Raw genomic sequence first — 21,902 nt, forward strand, 5'->3', positions numbered from 1 at the left:
AACTTATAAGCAAACATACAGCAAAGACTAGATACATATTTTTAATATGGATTTCATATATATACTATGTCTCTCATAATTGAACATGGCTAAATTTGTTGGATCCAAGCCAATTTGCCATTTAAAACACACTATGTGCAAAGGTCAGAACTCAAGAGTCACATACTCTCTACAATTGTAGAGTGACCATTTTGCTGCTTCTTTCCTAGGAATAAGCAAATAGCCATGATTAACATTTATTTTGATTAAGGCTATTTGTGATGTTAACACATATAAACAGAAGGCAAACAAAACTCCTGATGTATTTTAAGTAGAAAAATATGAACAATAGTAACCTACCTATTGAATGTCAGGTTATCGTAATTATTCTTGTTTTTAATTACATGTGTTTTGTTGTACTTCACATCCCTTTGCACACAGGTAAAGATGAAAGCTCTTTGAATATAGTCTCAATTAAAAAATACAATCTAAAATTTCTAGGAAAGACTTACTTTCTATAAAGAAGCCAGTTCTCCTACCTAGAAGTCCAGAAACAGAACTCCTAAATTTATCTCTTGTTTTTGAAAATAGCATATAGGATGGATGCATTTCTTTGCTGTGTGTGCTATTCCTCAAATTTTTATATCTAAGGAATTTTCAGAATATTGCACCTGCTTTAATTTTTAATATGCTGTATTTCTGTCAAATGATTAAACAACAAAGGGCCTTCTTTCACTGAGCAAGCACAGGATGTGTTTTTGTATGCCTTAAGAATGTTTAGCAAGATTTAAAGAAAATGTTCTAAAATATTTTAGAACTGTTACAGGAAATTGCTAATTGGTAATCAAAAATATATAATTTTCTTATTTTGTCGGTGAGTCTGGGGTGTTGCACAATAATACATTTAATCACTGAATAAGCTGTTTAACATTTTCTTGAATAATATCGTAAACCTTTTTTAAAAGAATTGCCAGTTTGTAAGTACAATTTCCATTCACCTCTGGGGATAAAAATAAACAAATTATTTGAGAAATTTAAAATATAAAAATAATACAGAAAAATGTATAATCTTGTATTGTACCCTTTTCCTCATAATTTTACTATGTTAAATTTCACGTTTTATAGACACCTTTTAGTAAAACAATTGTATCTACCCCTTGCACACAAGTTAAATTTTAAATGATTAATTAATATTCATTGAATTACTTTCCTTTTTAATTATTATAATCCCACATATATGTGTATAAATCATTTTAAGGACTGACTTATTTTTCCAAAAGAAAATCACCCCCCTGTATCATGTCAGTGCTTATTAATCACTAGACTCATAAAAATATATGCTACAAGATTTTACTTTCTGATCCCATAGCTAACTGTTACAGGCACACTACTTGCAGTACTTATTTTGTGGTAATGCATTTCTTCTTTTTTGCATTTCAAAGGTCTCCTCCAAATGATTGTTTTACAGAACTATCAAGAGGTTATCTAAATTTTGCCATCAAATATTACACACTGCCATAAGGTAGTGATCATGGAGTCTCTTTCAGCCTATTTAATGTTCATTTCATCAAAGGAACTAAACTACAATCAATTAAAAATAAGCAATTTTTTATTAAATAATTTAGAGGATCAAAGTTTGACTGCATTTTTACAAAAGGAAAGTTTCAGATTGATCAGTATTGAAGTGGCATTACATTGTGTTAACATACTGCATAGATAGATAAAATTTCACACATTTCAAAGTATATTTACAAAATATATTCTTGGTGAAATCTTTGACAGTTGTTGCATTACGATTTTCTTTTGTGACAGCTTTCAGTTTTATGAAGGGCCAAATCTTAAGATAACTAATATTATATGGAGAAAGAGCTATGAATTGTAACACTTACTTTTAAAAGAAGAAATTACAAAATGAGTATCTTAAAATACAGTTACCTTGTTAGGAAAACTTTCCAAATTGCTAACAAACTAGGAGAAAACATTGTTTCTAATTTTTAGTTGGAATATAAGTTTTTCAAGCATGGATATGTTAATTCCCAAAACCATAGTATGTTTACTATATTATAATAAAAAGACATAGATATTTATTTTCTAATATTACCAATCAGAGACATTAAGAAAAAAATTGCTTTTATACCATGATTTTATTCTTATCAGGTTTAACAAAATAATTGGGGATGCTGTTTAAATTAGATGTCATTGTCCTGACAGGAATGAAGAGGGCCTGGGACACAGTATCTCTCAACTTCAAATAATTTGTGGGCTTTTAGAACTTCAGGATATTAATTCCTTTATTCTCAAACAAAATAGTTGGTGTGCACCTGCAATTTTCAGATTATTTTACAAGCCCAAAAAGCAATCAAAATTGTCTTGCCAATATGTCATGTAAACAGTTCTACATTCTAACTTTTATTCTAACTGTTTTTATAGTTCTTTTGTTTTGAAGGGAAGACACTGGGTGATTTTACACAAGCTGAACTATATTAAATTCCCAATCTTTTATGGCATCCTCTTTTTAAGAACAAAATTCTAATATCTATACATTACTATATATGCTTTTGAAGGATTTTTCAGAAGATTACAGATTTAAATAGCCCTGTTATGTTAATCAAAATGTTTAGCTAGGGCCTATCTATGTAGGAAATGACCTTCATCACTCCTTTTCCCCTCCCCCCAGTTCTTCCTCCTCTATCTAAATAATTTCATTTAAAACTTTGTAGGAGAGAAAGAGCCTGACCTAAGATATCCTGCGCACAAACTGCATTGCATACTCAGATATCCCAAGGGGCTAGAGAGTTGTGCACATCCCTCCTCCCCTTCCACACAGCAGCTCTTCACAAACCATGCATATGTGCAGAGGTTTTATTATTTATTTAGCAATTTATTAAACACATCCAACCCCACAATTTCTGGGTACTGGTAACAACACTTTGAACAATACATATAATTTAATACTATTGATTTAAATAAACTCCAAAATGTTACTAAGGCAGCCTTACAAAATCATCATGAAAATTTACCAGGCCAATGTACATATTCTGCTTGCCTGCCCTTTAGCATGATAATGAAAATAAATCAGTGATATTTTACTGGGGAAAAAAAGAAAGAAAATTATTACTGGCCCTAGGGCAAGTGAGGGAGCAGAATTTTGCAAGGCTGTGTTTAATCTCTCTACACTCCCAACCACCACAATTAGTTCCTTCTGCTACAGCCATACCTGCTTACAATGGAGAATTGAAAAGCCTGAGATTTTCCTCTCTGCTGACCACCTCAACCACCCCTCCCCCACAGTTTCTCTCCGCTTTTTGAGAGAGACAGCAAATGAATTTACATGAAAAACAAAACAAATCTGGCAAGGAATAAACTACCTTTAAGTAAATTTAGAGAACAGTTGTGCTCAAGAACTGTTTTTGTGTAGGGCTTGTAGTGTTTGGCGTCTGTCATATCTTCTATTCAACATCATTTTCACAATGTGGCACTAACTGCCAATCTGGGGTGCAGCCACATTACAGACGTTTTTTTGGGGACGAGCGATCAGAATTAATAACGATAATTTATTATTTGTATGATCACGTATTAGTTCATTAGTCACACTGAGGGGTGAAGAAACAAGAGAGCACAGAGTGTGTGGATGGGGGTGGGACGGGTGGCAGCAGTCATATTGAGGACAGCAACAAGATAGTAACAAGATTATTTTTGGGGTGGAGCGGGAATGTATTAGTGCAGCAGTCACAGCGAGGGGGAGGTAAAACGGCTCCGGTGAGCCATAGCCCCACCAGTATGAGATTTTACAGGCAGGTCTGAAAGGAGGCTGGCCTGCCGCTACACACAGGTCATTGCACAGATAAGATGGATAACACCCGACTCAGGCGTGCCAGGCGGTGGTGTGTTGGGCCCTTGCTCCAATGGTCAGGGGCTGGCTACCCGGGAGGGGGGAGGGTGTCCCTCAGGGGCCCAGGCAGGCTAGCAGGCCCGAGCTGCCGCTCTCTGTGTGCTGGAGCAGCGCCCCCACGCAGCCCAGCCCGGGCAGCTCGCACATCAGGTGGCAGAGACACTAAAGTCTTCCGGCGCGCGCGCGCTCGCTCCCTCTCACACAAGCGCAGGCGAGGGGGGCGGCCCTCCCTTCCCTGAGCCGGCCTCTGCCTCGCGCACGCTCTGTCTGGGTATTGGTTAGAACCGTTGGAGGGTCAGAACTCTGCCGTTGCTCACGTTCCACTGGTGGCCCATGAGGCACCGCGAGGTAGTCCGGACCCAGGCCTTCTCCACAGGGAGGTACAGCGCGCCTGCGCGCGGGCCTTGCTGGGTTGCCTGTCTGCCTGCAGACTGCTGTCCTCAGTGTGCTGCCTCTGTGTGCGTTCGTGACTGACTGACTGATACAGCCCGGGTGGGGGCGAGGAGAGACTCGGCCCGCGGACATGGGTCCTAAATCACTGCTGTGGCGGCGGCGGCGGTGGCGGCTGAGTGCCTGAGGGGGAGCCCCGGCCGGGGGAGGGAGAGAGGCAGGGGCGCTGCAGTGTGCGGTGTTGACGGTGTTTTTAACCCTTAGATGGTCTCCAGCGAGCCGCTGCTGCTGCCTGTGTCACTGGAGGGCGAGTTCTCCAATAGCATGAAGGAGATGATCGGCGGCTGCTGCGTGTGCTCCGACGAGAGGGGCTGGGCCGAGAACCCGCTGGTATACTGCGACGGGCACGGCTGCAGTGTCGCAGTGCATCAAGGTGAGTGAGTGCCCGCCCCCGGGCCCGGCCTGTAGCTAGTCTCCTACATCCGGCTACCTCTCTCCCACCTGAGACCCTCCCCTGCCGCACACCCTGTGCCCTGCACCCCTTTCTGACCTGCCCTCACAGCCTCCCAAACCTCCCTCTCTCTCAACCCCGGTCTCCCACAGCTTCTTTTACCATTTCTTCCTGAAACCAGCCACCCTCCCCCCCCGCTGCTCTCACGGCACATCCACTCCACACGTTCTCCATCCCCACCTAACACAACCTGCACCTCTTCCTTCCAAAACGGCTCCCTCCTGTTCCCCGAATACGTGCCCCTGCCACATCAGCTGCCCTGGCCCACCCCATAGACCATCCCCATTTCCTCTCCCCCAAATTAGACACCTGTCTGAGGGAAACCTGAACAAGAGAGGCAGGGAGGAGTCTGCAAAGGGAGACTCTGCTGTTATGATTGCCTCCTCTGCTTGCCTCTTCCCCTGAAAGTTTGCAGTGGTGTTGTAGCTCTGTTGGTTCCGGGATATTAGAGAGAAAAAAGGGGTGAGGTAATATCTTTTAGTGGACCACCTTCTCTTGGAGAAAGAGACAAGCGCGCAAGCTTACACAGAGCTCCTTTCCTTGAAGAAGAGCTCTGTGTAAGCTCAGATGCTTGTCTCTCAACAACAGAAGTTGGTCCAATAAAATATATTGCCTCTCCCTCTTGTTGCTCCTTCCCTGAATGTCATTTGGCTGATAGTATCTGGTAGATGTGGAGACTTCCTGTTGTGGTGGCTTTGATGGCGGAGGGACTGGTATTACTCACTGGAGTTGGATTTGCTTGGATTAGTGGAGAAAAAGATTGGTTGGTGTTCAGCTCAGAGGCCATAGTGCACAGTGTATATGTGTGATTATTTTGCTGCTGTCATTGCATTGCCTTTTCTTTGTGAGGAGGGGGAGAGACTGGATTGTGGTATTCTCACCCGACTAGAAAAGGAACAAAATGATCATAATTTTTAAATGAAGAGCAGAAATAAGGAACTAATGGCAGTTGTTAGTTTCTCTTTCCACCAACAGCAAGCTGACTGCATCTAAAATAAACCCTGTGTCCTCTGATGTTTTTTTAATATGTTGAACAAGTCAGAACAGTGGAAAAGCGGGAGTCTTATATACAGATCATTAGTCTGAATATCTGAAATTGTTTGTTACATTGGGTTAGATATACCATGTATTTGTGAAACTTACTTCCCAGTTCATAAAATGAAAGCAGGGGCAAGCCAGATGGAACTGCAAAGGAATGAAATTGCACATTGTAAAGAACTTGGTGTCATGAGATGAGTGGAGGCTGAAGAGCAGCTTGTGTAATGAGTCTGTTTTTGATTCAGGGTTGCCCTGTCTTCAGAGTGAAATTGATGTTGAAAGGTATCCTAGTTTGTCTATAGTCATGCTTGGGTTTTTGTTTTGATGTGGTTTAGAATAAGAGAAGAATGACCAGAACATAAATAGTATTTGTTTTCAGAAGGAGAAGGCAGTCACTTATGCCAAACTGAATAAATTAAAAAAAATATACGTATCCTACCTTTGCTAACACCAGTTCAGCTTCATAAGTGTTCGTAACCTTGGGCGTCTTAGGGTCTTAAATATGGTGCTCTGAGTGGGATCATATGATAGTGTTTAAAAAGGTGGTAGCAGCCCTTCTGTGTTGATTGTCAACATCTCTATTGCCCGTGGAGCTAAACTAGTGTTAGCAATATGGGGAAAGTTTTGGAAAATGCCCCTAATGTAGACAGGGACTCTGAAGTTGGATATAACTGTATTACAGCCATGGTTATTCAAATCCAAACATGGAAGGACGTTTTTGAGGTCAAACACTATTGTGGTGGTTGCAGAAAAGGAAGAATTACTGACTTAGATCTATTGTATTACAAGTGTAGTATATTTTGAGTGTATGTTAATAAAAATGGTGCACATCTTGACAGTTGACGTTGTGGAACTGGTAGAGGAGGCACTTCCATTATAACAGACTTTTCAAAGGTGCTTATAACTGTCCAAATACCCTTTGGGACTGAATATTTTCATACTACTTATTAGTCTAAGAATTAAACATCTCCTTTTTTGGGAAGTTTGACTTAAAATTATTTGGCTATCTGTGAAATCCAAGCATTATTTTTTCTTATCAGACTTCTCAGATACCTGTTTTTCACTCTTGTCTAGTTCAAAACAAGCTTTAAAACTTGCCAATGATTTAATCCTCTAAGAAGATAAGTGCTCCTAACAATCTTGAAGAAACTTTGTCTAGCAGTAACAAAGGTGTAAGCATAAGGAAGTCATGTATTGAACAATAAACAATCTTTTAATTTGTTAATGCACAGAAGTGATGTTCAAGATACAGATGCAAATATATCTGGAACTTTGCTAATTTGAAATGTAAGATATGCCACTTTAGACTCTGCCTAACTGTGATGGATCTGGACCTGACTTGCCAAGCCCTCTCCCTGAATTGTCCCTATCATTCACTTCCTTATACCATATGCTATGTGCCTCTGCACTGTCTATTGCCAGTTTCCAATTGTACGTGCTGAGACAGGGCTTCAACAGGAAGGTTGTCAGATTTGCTGTACTGCTTCTGATGATATTTTGAAACTTCAAACATTGTAGTGTATATTTGTTTGACTATGCAAACAAGTCACAATGCTGAATTTCTTTATTTGGGGGAGTATCTGTGCTTGTCTTTGCCAATTTTAGTTTACGGTAGGACAATAAAGCAAAATGTTTTCTCTTTATTACAGCTATATTACAGAACTTTAGCACACAGAAATCAAAAAAGGGATGACCAATATGTTTTAGTTTTTAATACTTGAATAGTGCAGGTGAAAATTTGATAACTGATTCATCATTACCTGAATATGGATAGACTTATGTAGTAGGGTGGTTGGATTTTTTTTTTTTTTTTGAGGGATGTTAACTTCATGTTTTATATATCAGAAGACAATGTTTGTTTTATATTGCATGTACTGTTTTCCCCCTCTAAGTTAAAATGTAATGCTCAAGGTGTTTAGAGTACTTTACTAGTTCGTAATTCACCCTCCACTTATCCCCTTTGTTGTTTGTAGTTAACTTGTCAGGTGACTTTTTAATCACTACTGTTTACTTCACTGCATATTTAGAATTTGAAAAAATCTGGCACTTAAAGCAAAATGCAAAACCACTGGGTTCATACAGCCTTGGAGATCTTAAATGTAGAAAGTCAAATGCAAAATTATTGCTCCTGTGGAAAACAGAATACACACATCTGTACTTGAGGTTCCAAGAGGACACAATTATTGGTGCTATGAGAACCATTACTTTAAGTTACCTGTTCTGCATATTTAAAATCTGAACTATAAACAGATCCTATTATAGGACCCTCTTTTGTTATACACCATACAAACATAGACCCCAATTCTGTAAGGTGATCTGGACAGGCAGACCTTTATACCTACATGGAGCCCCTCTGAACTCAGTAAACCCTGCATATGGGAATAGGGATCCACATGTGCAGATCTGCTTTCAGAATCAGGACTATAATGGTCTTTCCCACAAGAGTTTACTCTGAACTTGGTTGGACTACTTATGTGTGCAAGTAATTTATAAGTATAATGTTTCAGGGATTGGGGCCTTAGAATGTATTGTGGCTTTAAATCCAGTTTTGATATTCTTCAGTTCAGATTTGTCATATTTGTAGCTCCATTTGCCTCTTCAGACAAAATATTATTTCTACATTTAGTCTTCAGAACACCTTATGCTTGCTGCAATACTCAAGTGCAGGAAAAGTCATCTTATTGAAATTAAAACATTGGGTTTTTGTGACAGTTTTTCCCCAACTATGTTCTATTTTTAGCATGATTACCTTTTCTCTCAAAAAATATTGTAACTTACTACAAATGACAGATGTTTGTTATTGTAAAGCTGTCTTTTTAGCAAAACATATTGCATGTAAAACATCTATTATATTTGAACAATTTTTGCTTTTTTCCACAATGTAAGGTATGCTGTAGTTTGTTTTACTTAATCAAAACAATTATTTTGCATAAACTTAAAGGTCAAGTAGCTTGTACTTGACCATTAGCTTGAGAGGTAGTTCTGACAGTGTGTCGGGCATAACATGTTTTACACATAGAAGTAGACTTACCCCTTTTGTAAAATGCTTCAAGCTCTGCTGATGAAAAGTTTTATAACGGACAAAGTATTATTGTATTGTACTGTATTATGATTGCTAAAATATTTTATCTTGTCTGAAACAGCTTGCTATGGAATTGTTCAAGTACCTACCGGACCTTGGTTTTGCAGGAAGTGTGAATCTCAGGAAAGAGCAGCCAGAGTGGTAGGTGCTTTGTTTATTAAATAATACTGTAAAATTGCTTAGTAGCGATGTTATTGAGCATTATTTGTTGAACTTTCTATTATAATTCCATGTTAATTGGACACCATCAGTTTGAAATACAGTTTTTTAAAAAAAGTTAAACTAGCTTCAGGTATTACATCTGCACCTAAGTATCTCTGGCCATTTTTGTGGTTTTATAACCACACTTTCCAAAGTTGTCACCTTGTCCCCGCTTGTATTGTGTAAAAGACCCACACAATTAGGGGACACTGATTAACTGTATACTAAAAGTCTTGCAAAGTTCACAAAGTGAACAAAAAGAATATTTTTTTTCTCTAATATTTTACAGCAGTGTTGGGTGTTGAAACAGGAATAGTTTTAAAAAGTATTGTCCATAAGAGTTAGTGTGTTTGTGAAAGTTGATAGTGTCCCTATCAGTCGGGGATTCAATTTTATACCACAGTTCTGTCCCAAAATGGTTTTTAATCAGAGAATTTTCTCTCCTTCTTACGGTCCAAATTTTGCAAGATAAAATTGAAGGATTCAGATAATCCTTCTGTTACCAGAACAAAAGTGTGGGTTTTTTGTTTATTTTTTAAGCACACAACTAAGTTATATGTAACTCTGAAAAAAAAATTGTTTTGGAGGAAATTAGACAGTAATCAGATAAAATTGATGTACCTTTTTGGGTGCTTTTAAAATCAGAAGGATCATGCTTGGCTCTGATTGGCACCTTTATTGGTACCCTCAGCAGAGGCAAAGTATTGTCAGGGAGTGAACTATCATTTCAGCCACTAGAAGTGAGCCCTCCAGGTCAAGAGTAAAATCTGTGTGCTAGGGCAGTTTTGGAAAGCTGGCACTGGTCTTGACCATTTTATATCTATTCTGTAGTTAAATTGACAACCTCTGAGACCAAACTCCTCAATCTGTCACCCCCCCCCCACCCCCTGCCTCAGTTTTCAGCTAACAAAGGGCCTGTCTATGCTACAATTCCAACACAGCTGATCTGTGACCTGGTTACAGTATTGTTCCAATTTGTAGTATTGTAGTGTAGACTAGACCTTAACACTGTTTCATAACTAGGCTAAAGCTCTGGCCACGTTATGGAACACAGTTAAGGTCCATTCTGTAAATGGGAACTTTGTCTTAACCAGGTATTTGGACATAGTTGTAGTATAAGAAGGTGCGTTATGAAAGCAAACCCTTAAATTTGCAAGTGTGATGGTCAAATGTAGTTCCTCTGCTTGCATATCTGTCTAGAAAAAAAATCAGAATAAAACTGCCTGTATTATATTGAACAGACCTCCAATTATTTGTGTCCTGCTACCTCTTTACTTTAAAATAATAACTAGAGTTTAAGAGCATGAAAATCTAGGCATATGTTCTCCCACTGATGCACAGTTGCTTTACAAACATGGTTAATTGCCCTTAATGCTAATAAGGCAAGTAAATCTGATTTGGTGGGAGACTAGATTTCATTGTTTCTGTGCACTAAAGTTTTTCTTTCTGCCATGACACTTAAGAAGTCAATTAATTGCTTAGTTGATGGGCAGATGGAGGTAGCTGGCACTTATTTTGTCTATTAATAATTTTAAAATTGCACATTTTTATATTACAACCCAATACAGTTTTTATCTCTTCCTCTCCTTGTCTGTCACTTAAAATATTAGATTGTAAGCTTTTTGAAGCAGGGGCCATATCTTTGTGCTTTGTATGGTGCCAAGCAGAATGAGCCCCCAGTCCTGATTGGGGCATTTGAGCCCTGATATGAAAAGTTCAAAAACATTGTATTGATCAATGTTAAAAAGCATTCAGAGCCTTAACTAAGTTATCCATGTTTTATGTAATTAAGACTTCTCAGATATCTGAAATAACAAAGTTAAACAAGAAAGCAGGTGAAAATTGTCGTATCTGCCTTAGTGACTTAAGGATTTTAACTGTCTGTACTACTGTTTTGTTGGTTCTAAAAGGGTCTGTTCTCCCATTATTGTATTTAAAGCCAAATGTTTTATTGGATGGATCCAATTACCAGAATGATTATGCAGTCTTCATAATATTTAGTAATAATTAAAGGAATACCATGGTATTAGTTTCCTTATTTCAAATGCTTCCATAACATGGCCAGGGCTCTAGCCCTTATTCATAGTAAAACTGTGGAGGGAATAATTTTAGTAAGGAAAAACATGAGTGCCAAGCTCCCATTATATGTGCCTCAAATGTTTGTTGTAGAACTGCATATAAGCTGGATAGTGTGTATGTTTCCTTAGGTAGCAAAAGAAAAACAGCAACAAACAAACCCAAAAGAAAACACCTGCACAGTATTGTGGGTGTAATGGGAAATAATAATAAAGACTTTGCTGCAGATCTTGCAATTTACAACATTGAATGGCTGGCTGGAACCACACAGAGCCTTGTTGACTTCAGTGGGGCTCTATGGCATATGTCTACACTGCAGCTGGGAGTTGGTCTTCCAGCCTGGAAAGACAGACTTGCATTTGTGGGGCTCACACTAGCACTCTAAAATAGTTGCATGGATGTTGGGGCACTGGTGAAGGCTTGCACTAGCCACCTGAGCTTGGAGTTGGGGTAGGGAGGGCTGAAGCTTGGTTGGCTAGCCTGAGCCTTCATCTCTGCCGCAATGTCCACCCAGCTGTTTTTTGCATGCTAACGCAAGTCTGTCTATCTGGGCTTGTAGATTTGCTTCCAGCTCCAACGTAGACATCCCTGTGCAGGCCCAGCAGTCTACCTGCATGTTTTAAATTGATGGAATGAGGCTTTTATGCCTTTTGATCAGGATCAAGTTTTAGTGTTGTGATAAAAAAGAGCTACTAAAGTTTAAGCTACCTTTTGTGTACCTAGAGTTTTCCCATCTGTTCATTTCAGTGTAAATATAAGTATTTATCTAGACTTCTAAGTAATGCATCTGTGCTAAAACCTGGGCACATGAACAGTTCAGTCTTTAAAATATGGAATAAAAAATTCAGATTGATCTAGTGTTGTCATTAATATCCTACCTAACAAACAAAAACTTAGACTTCCCCACTCAGCTCTCTCTTCTCAGAAAAATTGAGTAAATAGGTCGGCCTTACTTTGTGCTCTAATGGTCAGCAGGCTTTCTGACTGTTGGACCAAAACAGGGAATAAATTATACAGTGAATGGTTTTTCCACTATGAAAACTGCCCAGCCCTTGAACAAAAATGTCTAGGGATTGTTGACTTCAGTCTTCTAGGTAATAGCAAATGTTGAATGGCTACCACACAAGGGGAGAGAGAGGTAGTCTATAAAATGCACAGGATTCAAACCACAAGGGGCTTTATAAATATAAACCAACATCTTGAGTGGCACCTGGAAACTATTTAGAAAATAGTTTAGCTCTGAAGCACAAGTGCAATATGTTGCCTGAGAGAAGTACCTTTAAGTAGACACACAGAATATGCTGTTTCAGATAGTGTTCAGCTAGGCTTGAAGTGTAGTCCCAGACTGAAAGTAATCCATTCTGGAGATGGTAGAGGCTTGGATAACTGGTGAGAGATCCAGTGAAACTTGAAGGAAGATGCATCTTGGGGAAGAAGGGACCTAGGGCAAGAGTGGCCAACCTGAACCTGAGAAGGAGCCAGAATTTACCAGTGTACATTGCCAAAGAGCCACAGTAATATGTCAGCAGCCCCCCATCAGTTCCCCATCTCCACTCCCAGCGCCTCCCGCTCACTGGCAGTCCTGCCGATCAGGCCTCCCCCTCCCTTCCCACACCTCCCAATCAGCTGTTTTGTGGCATGCAGGAGGCTCTGGGGGTGGGGTGGGGGAGGATCGAGGGCCGCGCAGGCTCGGAGGAGGGGGTGGAAGGGGGTGGAGTGAGGGCAGGGCCTGTGGCAGAACCAGGGTTTGAGCAGTGAGCACCCCCCCCCCCCCCCCGGGCACATTGGAAAGTTGATGCCTGTAACTCTAGCCCCGGAGTCAATGCCTGTACAAGGAGCTGAATGTTAACTTCTGGAGAGCCACATGTGGCTCCGCAGCCACAGGTTGGCCACCCCTGGCCTAGAGGATTAAGAGTGCTTTATCTGCTTGCTATCTGAATATCTAGACGTAACTGAGGAATAAACCAGAACCTCCAAGCAGAGAAATTTTGTAACAAAAAGCTAAGAAGCTCTCTAAGTAGCTGATGAACTTCTGCAATCTTCTATGGTTGCTTCCCTTAGCCTTCTAACATTGATTATGGAAGGTAGGTCACATCCAACCTTTCACTCAAATTTAATAAGGAGATATTTTTTGATCATAGAGATTCCTGCTACATCTAGTAGGACTTTCAAACTTCAGTCTTAACTAAATATTGGGAAATTGATAGTCTGGAACTTGCAACTGCACTGCCTGGAAAGGGATGCAGAACTGAGTATCATCGGCATACTGTTGAACTGCATCCCGAAGTGTCTCTTCTCTAATGACCTTCTATCCACACACCAAATAAGAGGGCTGACGAAGCAGCAGCCTGTGTGAAGGAGCTGTTGGGATGATGACAAATTGTCAACACTGCCATTTGGACCTTCTTGGGGGGGAAAAATATTAACTTCAATGCAAATACAGTAAGTCTGTTCCTGCCAGGGTCTGCAGATATATCAATGATATCAAATGTATTTGATGGATTTAATAGAATCTGCATGTGTTTGATCTTTGTCCATTTCCAGGAGGACATCTTTGACAATGGAGACCAGGTGCAGTCTCCATAACATGCCAAGTTGTTTTATATATGAAGTATTGAGGTTTTCCTTCTACTCATGAGTTACTTGCTACAGACTTCTCAATTATCTTTTCCCCAGTAGAGACTGTGTGGTGATTAGCAAGTTTGCTAGCATCAAGAGATGATTATTTGAGTACAGAGCTGACAGTAGATTCTTTAAGTTTTAAATGCTTCTCTCTGGGGGATAAGGCACCAACAATCTTCTGCAGTAATTCCCTTGTAGTAGTGGTGTGCCCCAGAAACAATTCCTGTGTGGCTGCTTCTTAGTGACAGAAGGTCTCTGTGGCCCTTGTTGGTTCCCCACAGTGGTTGTATGGTTTCTAGTACCTCCTAGGAGTCGTGAGTCAGGAGAATTGGACCATTGTGGCAGTTGACATCCTGGTTGGAGCATCATGTGGCTGCCTAGCTTTCTTCAGACCCTTCCTCATTTCAAAAGTTTGTATGGACAAAAACAACTAGGGGCCATTTAGAGGCAAAAGTGGAAGATGGCTATCTTGAGGATTTTCAAAGGTGGTGGCTTTAAGGGCTTGAGTGCTTCAGAGGAAGGAAGAGTGTAGTCTGGGTGCTAGATTGTCAGGCTGCGACTCCAGAACTGTGCAGGTATAAAAATTGTTCAGGTGTAGCTAAGCAAGAAAGTGCAGGTTAAGCTGGCTAGACAGCAACCTTCCATTGGCTACTATGTGTATTCAGGAGGCAGCAGTAGGAATAGGGGCATAACCAAACCCCATTCACTTTCCTGATCAAGTGAAATACAGGATTTTCTGAGAGGCAGTGATTGTAATACATATTGAGATGGGTTCAGGAATAAGGTTGGAATAGGCCACAGTGGGAGGTCGAGGAAGAGAAATATTGGTAACATCAAATCTTTTATGTTTGGAAGGAAGGTCAAAGGGAAGGGGAATGTGTGCAGGATGGATTTGAGGGCACAGTCAGTTTGGATATTGGATGGGAAGGAGTTACAGGAATGGGAGTAGGACCTGGGAGTGGGAGCATACTGCCTCTTAGGTTTCCAGGAACTTTTGAATCTCCAAAGTGGGATGAGAGAGTGACCTCACCAGCGGGGCACTGTATGTTGAGACTATGTCTCTATCAGTCCTGGATAAAGCAAAGGACAAGGTAAATAGAGTAATGGAAGTTTCACATTGGCTCTGTGAGTCTTAAGAGGAGTTATCACCAGCAGATGTAGACGTTCTGGCCAGTCTGACGCACACATTCTGTGACTGGCCCTGTCTGTCTTTCTATTAATTGCCTCTGGAACTGCAGGTCCAATCTGCATCTAGAAATTGGATATTGGCAAATAAATTATTTATTGCTTAGTTCATCCCTCTCTGTAAGTTCATGGTTTCTGATTGGTCAGTTTCAAAAAATCTGATCTCTCAGAAGTTGTCAGAGATATGTGCAGTCCCTGGCTCTGTCTGGTTGTACAGACCAGATATTTTGTCTCTAGCAACAATCTCTTATAGAAGAGATCTAGTTATTAAAAAAATAACACTTATTTACACTATTTTCTCCCCTGAGAATATTGTAGCTCAGGAGTTCCCAAACTTTTTTTTCCTTGAGGCCCACCTGTGCAGCTGCAATAGGCACTGCAGCCCACTGTTAACACACGTCCATTAGGGAGAATGGTCCCTGGGAGTGTACATGGCCCCTCGCCTCAGCAGTGACCAGGGCCAGTGAGAGGGAGAAGGGGCCAGGCAGGTGCCATAACCAGCCCCTGCTGATACCTTCCGCCTCAGCAGTCTGCTGAGTGCCCTGAGTTGGTCACCTAGCAGCCCTGCCTCAGTCACCAACCCAGCACCCTGGTGTGCCTCACAGGCACCCCCTGCCCAGGAACAAGGAAAGGGCTCGGGTGCTGCCAGTGCCAGGCAGAGGCTCTGGATGGGCCTGGCCGTTACTTTGATGGTCCCAATCACCCACCACGAGTCCCGATCCCTGGGGGTTGCAGCGGGGCCAGTACTCCAGGGAGCCCCGCAGCCATGGATCATGGGGTGTGGTGGCTCGGAGTGGGAACGGCCGTAAACCCTCCAGCCTCCTCCAGCTGCCCTGGGAGCTGCTGCATCTTGGGGCCAGCCCCTCCTCCTTGCCCAGTGGCTCTGCTTTGCTCTCTATTGCCCACTGGTCTGCTGATCAGCTGCTTTTGTCTTTTTCTGTAATCCAGTCATAGTGCTTTGAGAATATGTTGAGTTGGCATTCCAACACATCTGGAAATGCCCTTGAAATTCCATAGTGTGCATTAGAGCAGAGATGTTTGGAAGCAAACTGAGAAGTAAAGCAATGAAGTAATTGACCCTGTTGGAGCATAATTTCTGCTATCTTTCCTGGTTTATGTTAAGTTTAAAAAAGTAGTGCCTTCTTATGTTTTTTAAAAAAATTACTAAAACCAACATGAGTATTTATGCCTAAATATTAGGAATTACAGAAGAGTATGTTCTGTATATTATGTTGCAGTTCCTCTCCAGTGCACGGTGAGGAGAAGCCAGAATGATGTTGAATGTCTGTTTTTCAGAATCATAATGTTCTAACATAACATGTTTATCATTGTGCTTATTAAATACTTTGCTAATTTTAACCTTAAATATTGTGATTATTTTAAAAGCTTTTTTTAACTGAAAGCAAATGTCTTTTTAAATGATCTTACTCCGTTCGCCACTGTTTGACAATATGAATCAGTTGTCCTACAGGAAAAAAGTGTATGGAATGTAGGAATGGTTTCTGGAACATATAAATGTGATTTGCTGGGCAAAATACAATTTGGGATGGAAAGTATACATGTAAGCTAAGCAATTTGCATATACTGCTTATATCTACTATAAAAAGAATTTAAAGAGAGAAAAATGTCAATCTAAATTATACTTCTGATTTTTTTGGGATGTAGTAAAGGGAGGGAGATCACATCTTTAATCTCAGGGTATGTCTGCGCTGGCAGAGTTACAGCACCGCTCAGAGAGTGCTGAAGGGAAACCGCTGTTGTGTGTTCACACTGTCATCTGCCTGCGCAATAGCATGTTCACACTTGCGGCGCTTGCAGCGGTATTTGGAGCAGTGCACTCTGGGCAGCTGTTCCACAGAGCATCTCTTCCTCTTCTGCCGCTAAGAGTTGTGGGAAGGTGGAGAGGGTCGCGGGGCATCCTGGGACCTGTCCCAATGCCCCGTGATGCATTGCTTTGGATCCCAGCAATCCCTGTGCTTCTGTCCGCATTTGTCGCCATCTTTCAATGGTTTGTGTACTGCGCGCTCTGCTCTACCTCTTCAGTCTGCAGGAATGGCTCCTGCACTGTTGACCAATATGCTGCTCGCTCTCACTAACATGTCACGAGTGGCAGTGGAATTATTCCTTCAACTACAAAGGCAAGAGCAGTTCGACATTGATCTCGCCACGCGTAGTAGCTACGAGACGAGATTGCTTGTGACATTCATGGAGGTGCTGACCACAGTGGAATACTGCTTTTGGGCTCTGGAAACAAGCAGTGTGTGGTGGGATCATATCGTCATGTACGTCTGTGATGACGAGCAGTGGCTGCAGAACTTTCGGAAAGCCACATTGAGGGCTTGAGGAAAGCCACATTCATGGGACTGTGTGATGAGCTCGCCCCAGCCCTGTGGTGCAAGAACACGAGAATGAGAGCTTCCCTGCCATTGGAGAAGCATGTGGTGATTGCACTGGGGAAGCTGGCTACTCCAGACTGTTACTGATCAGTCGCTAACCAGTTTGGAGTGGAAAAGTTGACTGTTGGACTCATGTTGACGGAAGCGTGCAGGGCCATTAATCGCATCCTGCTCTGAAAGACCATGACTCTGGGCAACATCCATGACATTATGGATGGCTTTGCACAAATGGGCTTCCCTAACTGCGGAGGGGCAATAGATGGCACGCATATTCCAGTTCTGGCACCAAACCACCTATCACATTAATCGGAGGGGGTATTTCTCAATGGATCACCATGGGCATTTCACAGACATTAACGCAGGCTGGTTTGGAAAGGTACATGACAAACACATCTTTTTGAACACTGGCCTGTTCAGGAAGCTGCAAGCAGGGACTTTCATCCCGGACCAGAAGATTACCGTAGGGGAAGTCGAAATGCCCACTGAGATCCTCGGAGTCCCTGCCTACCCCTTAATGCCGTGGCTTATGAAGCCATACACGGGGCTCCTTGACAGCAGCAAGGAGAGGTTCAACAACTGGCTGAGCAAGTGCAGAATGACTGTTGAGTGTGCTTTTGGCCGTTTAAAAGCCTGCTGGCACTGTCTATATGGGAGGCTGGACCTGGCTGATTATAATATTCCTATGCTTATAGCTGCGTGCTGTACTCTCCATAATATTTGCGAAGGGAAGGGTGAAAGCTTCATTCAGGGCTGGACCACTGAGGCTCAGCACCTGGAGGCTGAATTTGAACAGCCAGAGACTAGGGCTATTAGAGGGGTGCTGTGTGGGGCCATAAGGATCAGGGATGCCTTGAGGCAGCAATTTGAAGTTGAAAACCACTAATATTTGTTGCTATGCTCGGGAGTGTGGTGATTGTGATTGGTGCAGACGATGCACTTTTAAGGTTTAAGAAAATAGCCTGTTGCTTTGCAGGGCTCTTTTTGCTTTCAATTAATGGAATAAAGATTGCTTTCAAACCAAAACAATTATTTTATTAAAAAACAACAACCGGAGGGGAGAGACAAACAAAAAAACACCTCAGCACTGAGGGGTATGGGGCAAGGGGGAATGGAGGGTCCCAGGAGGAGGTGGGGTCCTGGGATGGTTAAAGATTCATGTATCTCCAGGTATCATATCCAACTTTCTCCTTTGGAGTACAGTGCAGCAGGTACTGTACTTCAGCAGGGCTAAACTGCAGAGGGATGGATGTTGAGTGTAGTACTGGGAGTCCGCAGTGCTGGACTGTGACAGGGGAGGAATGAAAAGCAGCAGATACAGACTGGAGCCAGGAGGTTGATAAGAGTGTTGGCGGTGTCTGGGGGGGTGCATGGGAAAGAGTTTTGTAACAGCGGCTGCAGGGGAGGGTAGGCACGGAGCTGCTCGGTTTGCAGTGCTAGTAGCGCCTACAGCGTGACCGCTTGGCGCTACATAACGTTTAAGAGCCGCTCCGTGGCTTCATTCTGGCACACCGCGTTCTCCTTTCGGTCCCTCTTCTCGCTGTCCCGCCACTCCTTCAGTTCTTCTTTTTTGGCTGCGGAGTGCGTCATGACATCACGCAGAAAGTCCTCTTTAGTTCTTCGTGGTTGCTTTCTAATTCTGCTCAGCCATTCAGCTGGTGATAACAAAGAGGGAGGCTGGGCTCCCAAGGTTATAATCTGTGAAGCCAAAAAGCAACATTTTAAAGAAGCAGTATTGTTTGCAACACACAGACCACTGACTCAGGCCTGGTCTACACTAACACCCCAATTCGATCTAAGGTACGCAACTTCAGCTACGTGAATAACGTAGCTGAAGTCGACATACCTTAGTTCGAATTTACCGCGGTTCAGACGCGGTCCACACACGGCAGGCAGGCTCCCCCGTCGACTCCGCGGTACTCCTCTCGCTGACGTGGAGTACCGCAGTCGACGGCGAGCACTTCCTGGTTCGAATTATCGCGTCCACACCAGACGCGATAAATCGAACCCGGAAGTTCGATTGCCAGCCGTCGAACTACCGCGGTAGTGTAGACAAGCCCTCAGTGATTTAAAACACAGCCACTATTCACATACCTGTCACTAACTGGCTAACCCCAGGCAAGCACACATGAGCCACAAGACCCTCAAAATGGCGAGTAACAGCAGGGAAAATTAGCGTTCCAGACCATACTGTACACTGGGCACGTGGCTCTTGGGGAGAGCCAGTACTGTGGGGGGGCCTTATAATCATTACTGTCCCCACATTTTCCACAGGCTGTGTTCATTATGGAAGATATATCGCTGCTGAGGGTGAGCAGAAGGAGGATCTTCTCCAAGACTGCGGCTTCCGCCCTGGCCTTTATGTGGCTCGCCTGTGTGCAGCAATAGTCATCCCTTCCCGTCCAGCCCCCCGGTGATGGCAGAGTGGCTTGGGAAAGTTACACTTAATGGGGCAAGAAACAAAGCAATGCTGCCAAAGAACCTGCAGCAGCGGTTGCCTAGTGTATCCATGAGATTTTCCTGGAGATCTGAGGCAGATTCCTGTGAAGTGAGGGAGTAAGTCAACACCCTGTTCTGCCGCTCAGACTAGGCATGTGGTGGTATGCGCATCATACAGACACAGGCCTGCTTTCTGCAACCCTCCTGCCCCCAACAATTCGCTTCAGCGATTCCCAAAATCAAAGCCACTTACCAGGGGCCTCCTCTCCTGTTTGCGCTTCGCCAAGCTCCAGCAGCTGTGACTGGCTAGCCTCTAGGGTAGAGAAGAGCTCCTGGCTGCATGCATCTCTGACCTCCGAGTTGTCCTCTGCCTCTGGGTCCTACTCCCCCTCCACATCCTCGTCCAAGATTTCCTCCTCCTGGCTTAGTCCATTCTCGACTGGCATGCAGGCCTCCGAAGTATCCACAGTGGCCTTTGCAGTGGAGGGGGGAGTCGCCACAGAGTATCGCGTCCAGCTCTTTGTAGAACCAGCAGCTTGTGGGCGCAACACCAGAGCGGCGGTTTGCCTCCCGCGCCCATTCCACAGCTCCTTCACTTTGATCCTGCACTGCAGTGTGTCCCGGTCATGGCCCCTTTCTGTCATGCATCGTGAAATCTTTCATGGGTATCATAATTCCTATGCCTGGAGCGCAGCTGGGACTGGACAGCCTCCTCTCCCCAAATGCTGATGAGATCCAGCAGCTTAGAATTGCTCCAAGCGGGGGATCACCTGGTGCGTGGAGTAGGCATTGTCACCTGGAAAGATGCGTTGACACCACTGCATGCATCACCAAGAAAACAGGAAGGGGACTTTCAAAATTCCCAAGGAATTTAAAGGGAGGGGCTCACGGTTGGTTACCTGAGGGCAGGGCAGTAGAGTTCAAACCGCTGACCAGAGAAGCAAGAACAGACATTGTGGGACACCTTCCGGAGGCCAGTTGCAGCACTGTAACGGACCAGGGTGCTTACACTGGCACCGCAGTGCTGTAACCCCGGCGCAGAAAGTTGTATGGTTTTTTTACAGCACTGCAACTGCGCAGTTTCTGCACACTAAATGGCTTGGCAGTATGTACACCTCGGGAGTTAAAATGCAGAAAGCTGCATTACTGCGCAGAAACTTGCCAGTGTAGACAAGGCCTCAGTAAAGGTGTTGAGAGAGGATCTCCTCAGAAGTGCAGCATGTCATATGTCCCTTCTCCCCACCCATGCCCCCAACTCATGTTAATGGAATCTTTTGCATGGGTTTTTGGATTAGTGGCATTACTGACTAAAATCTATCTTCTATCATATTGTACCTATGTAACAAAATACTGCATTACAATATTTCCTTAATTACTTACCTTCCATAAAGCATCTACCATTTTCATTTACCTAATCTTTTTGGTAAGAGTTGATAGCAATCATGTGAAACTAGTGGAGCTGGATAAAATGTTTTAAAGTTTTTCTTGGAAAAAGACTTTTCAAAAACGAAACTTTTAGCAAAAATGGACCTCAAAATTGCAGAATCTCCATGGAAGCTTCTTATTTGCTTAAAAACCTGGGTTTCAGTAAATGAGGAATTTAAATGATGATTTCACAAATAATTTAAATGGTTTCACTAAAAGCAACAACAACAAAAACTTTGGGGGAAAAAAGGGCGGAGGGGACAGCTTTAACCCTGCAAAACAAAAACAACTTTAACATTTTTTGTGAAACTTTTTTTTTTCTTTATTTTAACCATCTCTCGAAATTAGTCCATTTCTACCAGGGAAACCAATTTAGGCGTTTCCATTTAAAAAAGAAATAAATAAAATGTTTCCTGTGGAAACCTTGCAAATTAATCCTTCACATGCAATCACATTGTTTACTGCTTCAAGGGAAATTTCAGCCTTAGTCCTGCAAACCCTTACTTTCATGAAAATCCTTAATTCAGGTGAGTAGTTCCATTGGCTTCCATAGGGCTGGTCATGTGATTGACTAGTTATACAAGTAAAGATTTGTAGATCTGTGCCTTTGATAGTATAGTATGTAGTATATGCCCAGAGGGTCAGAACAAGTGTAGCTTTATTAAATGC

The 21,902-nt window shown here is 42.5% G+C and overlaps 1 protein-coding gene across 4 annotated transcripts in view; it reads left to right on the forward strand.

Moving 5' to 3' along the window:
* The first annotated feature begins 4,214 nt into the window (after positions 1-4,214).
* MLLT10 (MLLT10 histone lysine methyltransferase DOT1L cofactor) overlaps positions 4,215-21,902 on the forward strand; it is a 209,817-nt gene continuing 192,129 nt past the window's right edge. Inside the window, exons 1-3 of one of the 4 annotated variants that reach the window (XM_024199587.3) lie at positions 4,215-4,251; positions 4,526-4,694; positions 8,954-9,033. In XM_024199587.3, coding sequence (XP_024055355.1) covers positions 4,526-4,694; positions 8,954-9,033 — 249 coding nt within the window. In that variant the 5' untranslated portion in view covers positions 4,215-4,251. The other 3 variants (XM_024199595.3, XM_024199614.3, XM_024199609.2) reach the window with 3 other exon arrangements.

The sequence above is a fragment of the Terrapene carolina genome, unplaced genomic scaffold (assembly GCF_002925995.2).
Source record: "Terrapene carolina triunguis isolate 2854851 unplaced genomic scaffold, T_m_triunguis-2.0 Scaffold84, whole genome shotgun sequence".
Classification (NCBI taxonomy): domain Eukaryota; kingdom Metazoa; phylum Chordata; order Testudines; family Emydidae; genus Terrapene; species Terrapene triunguis.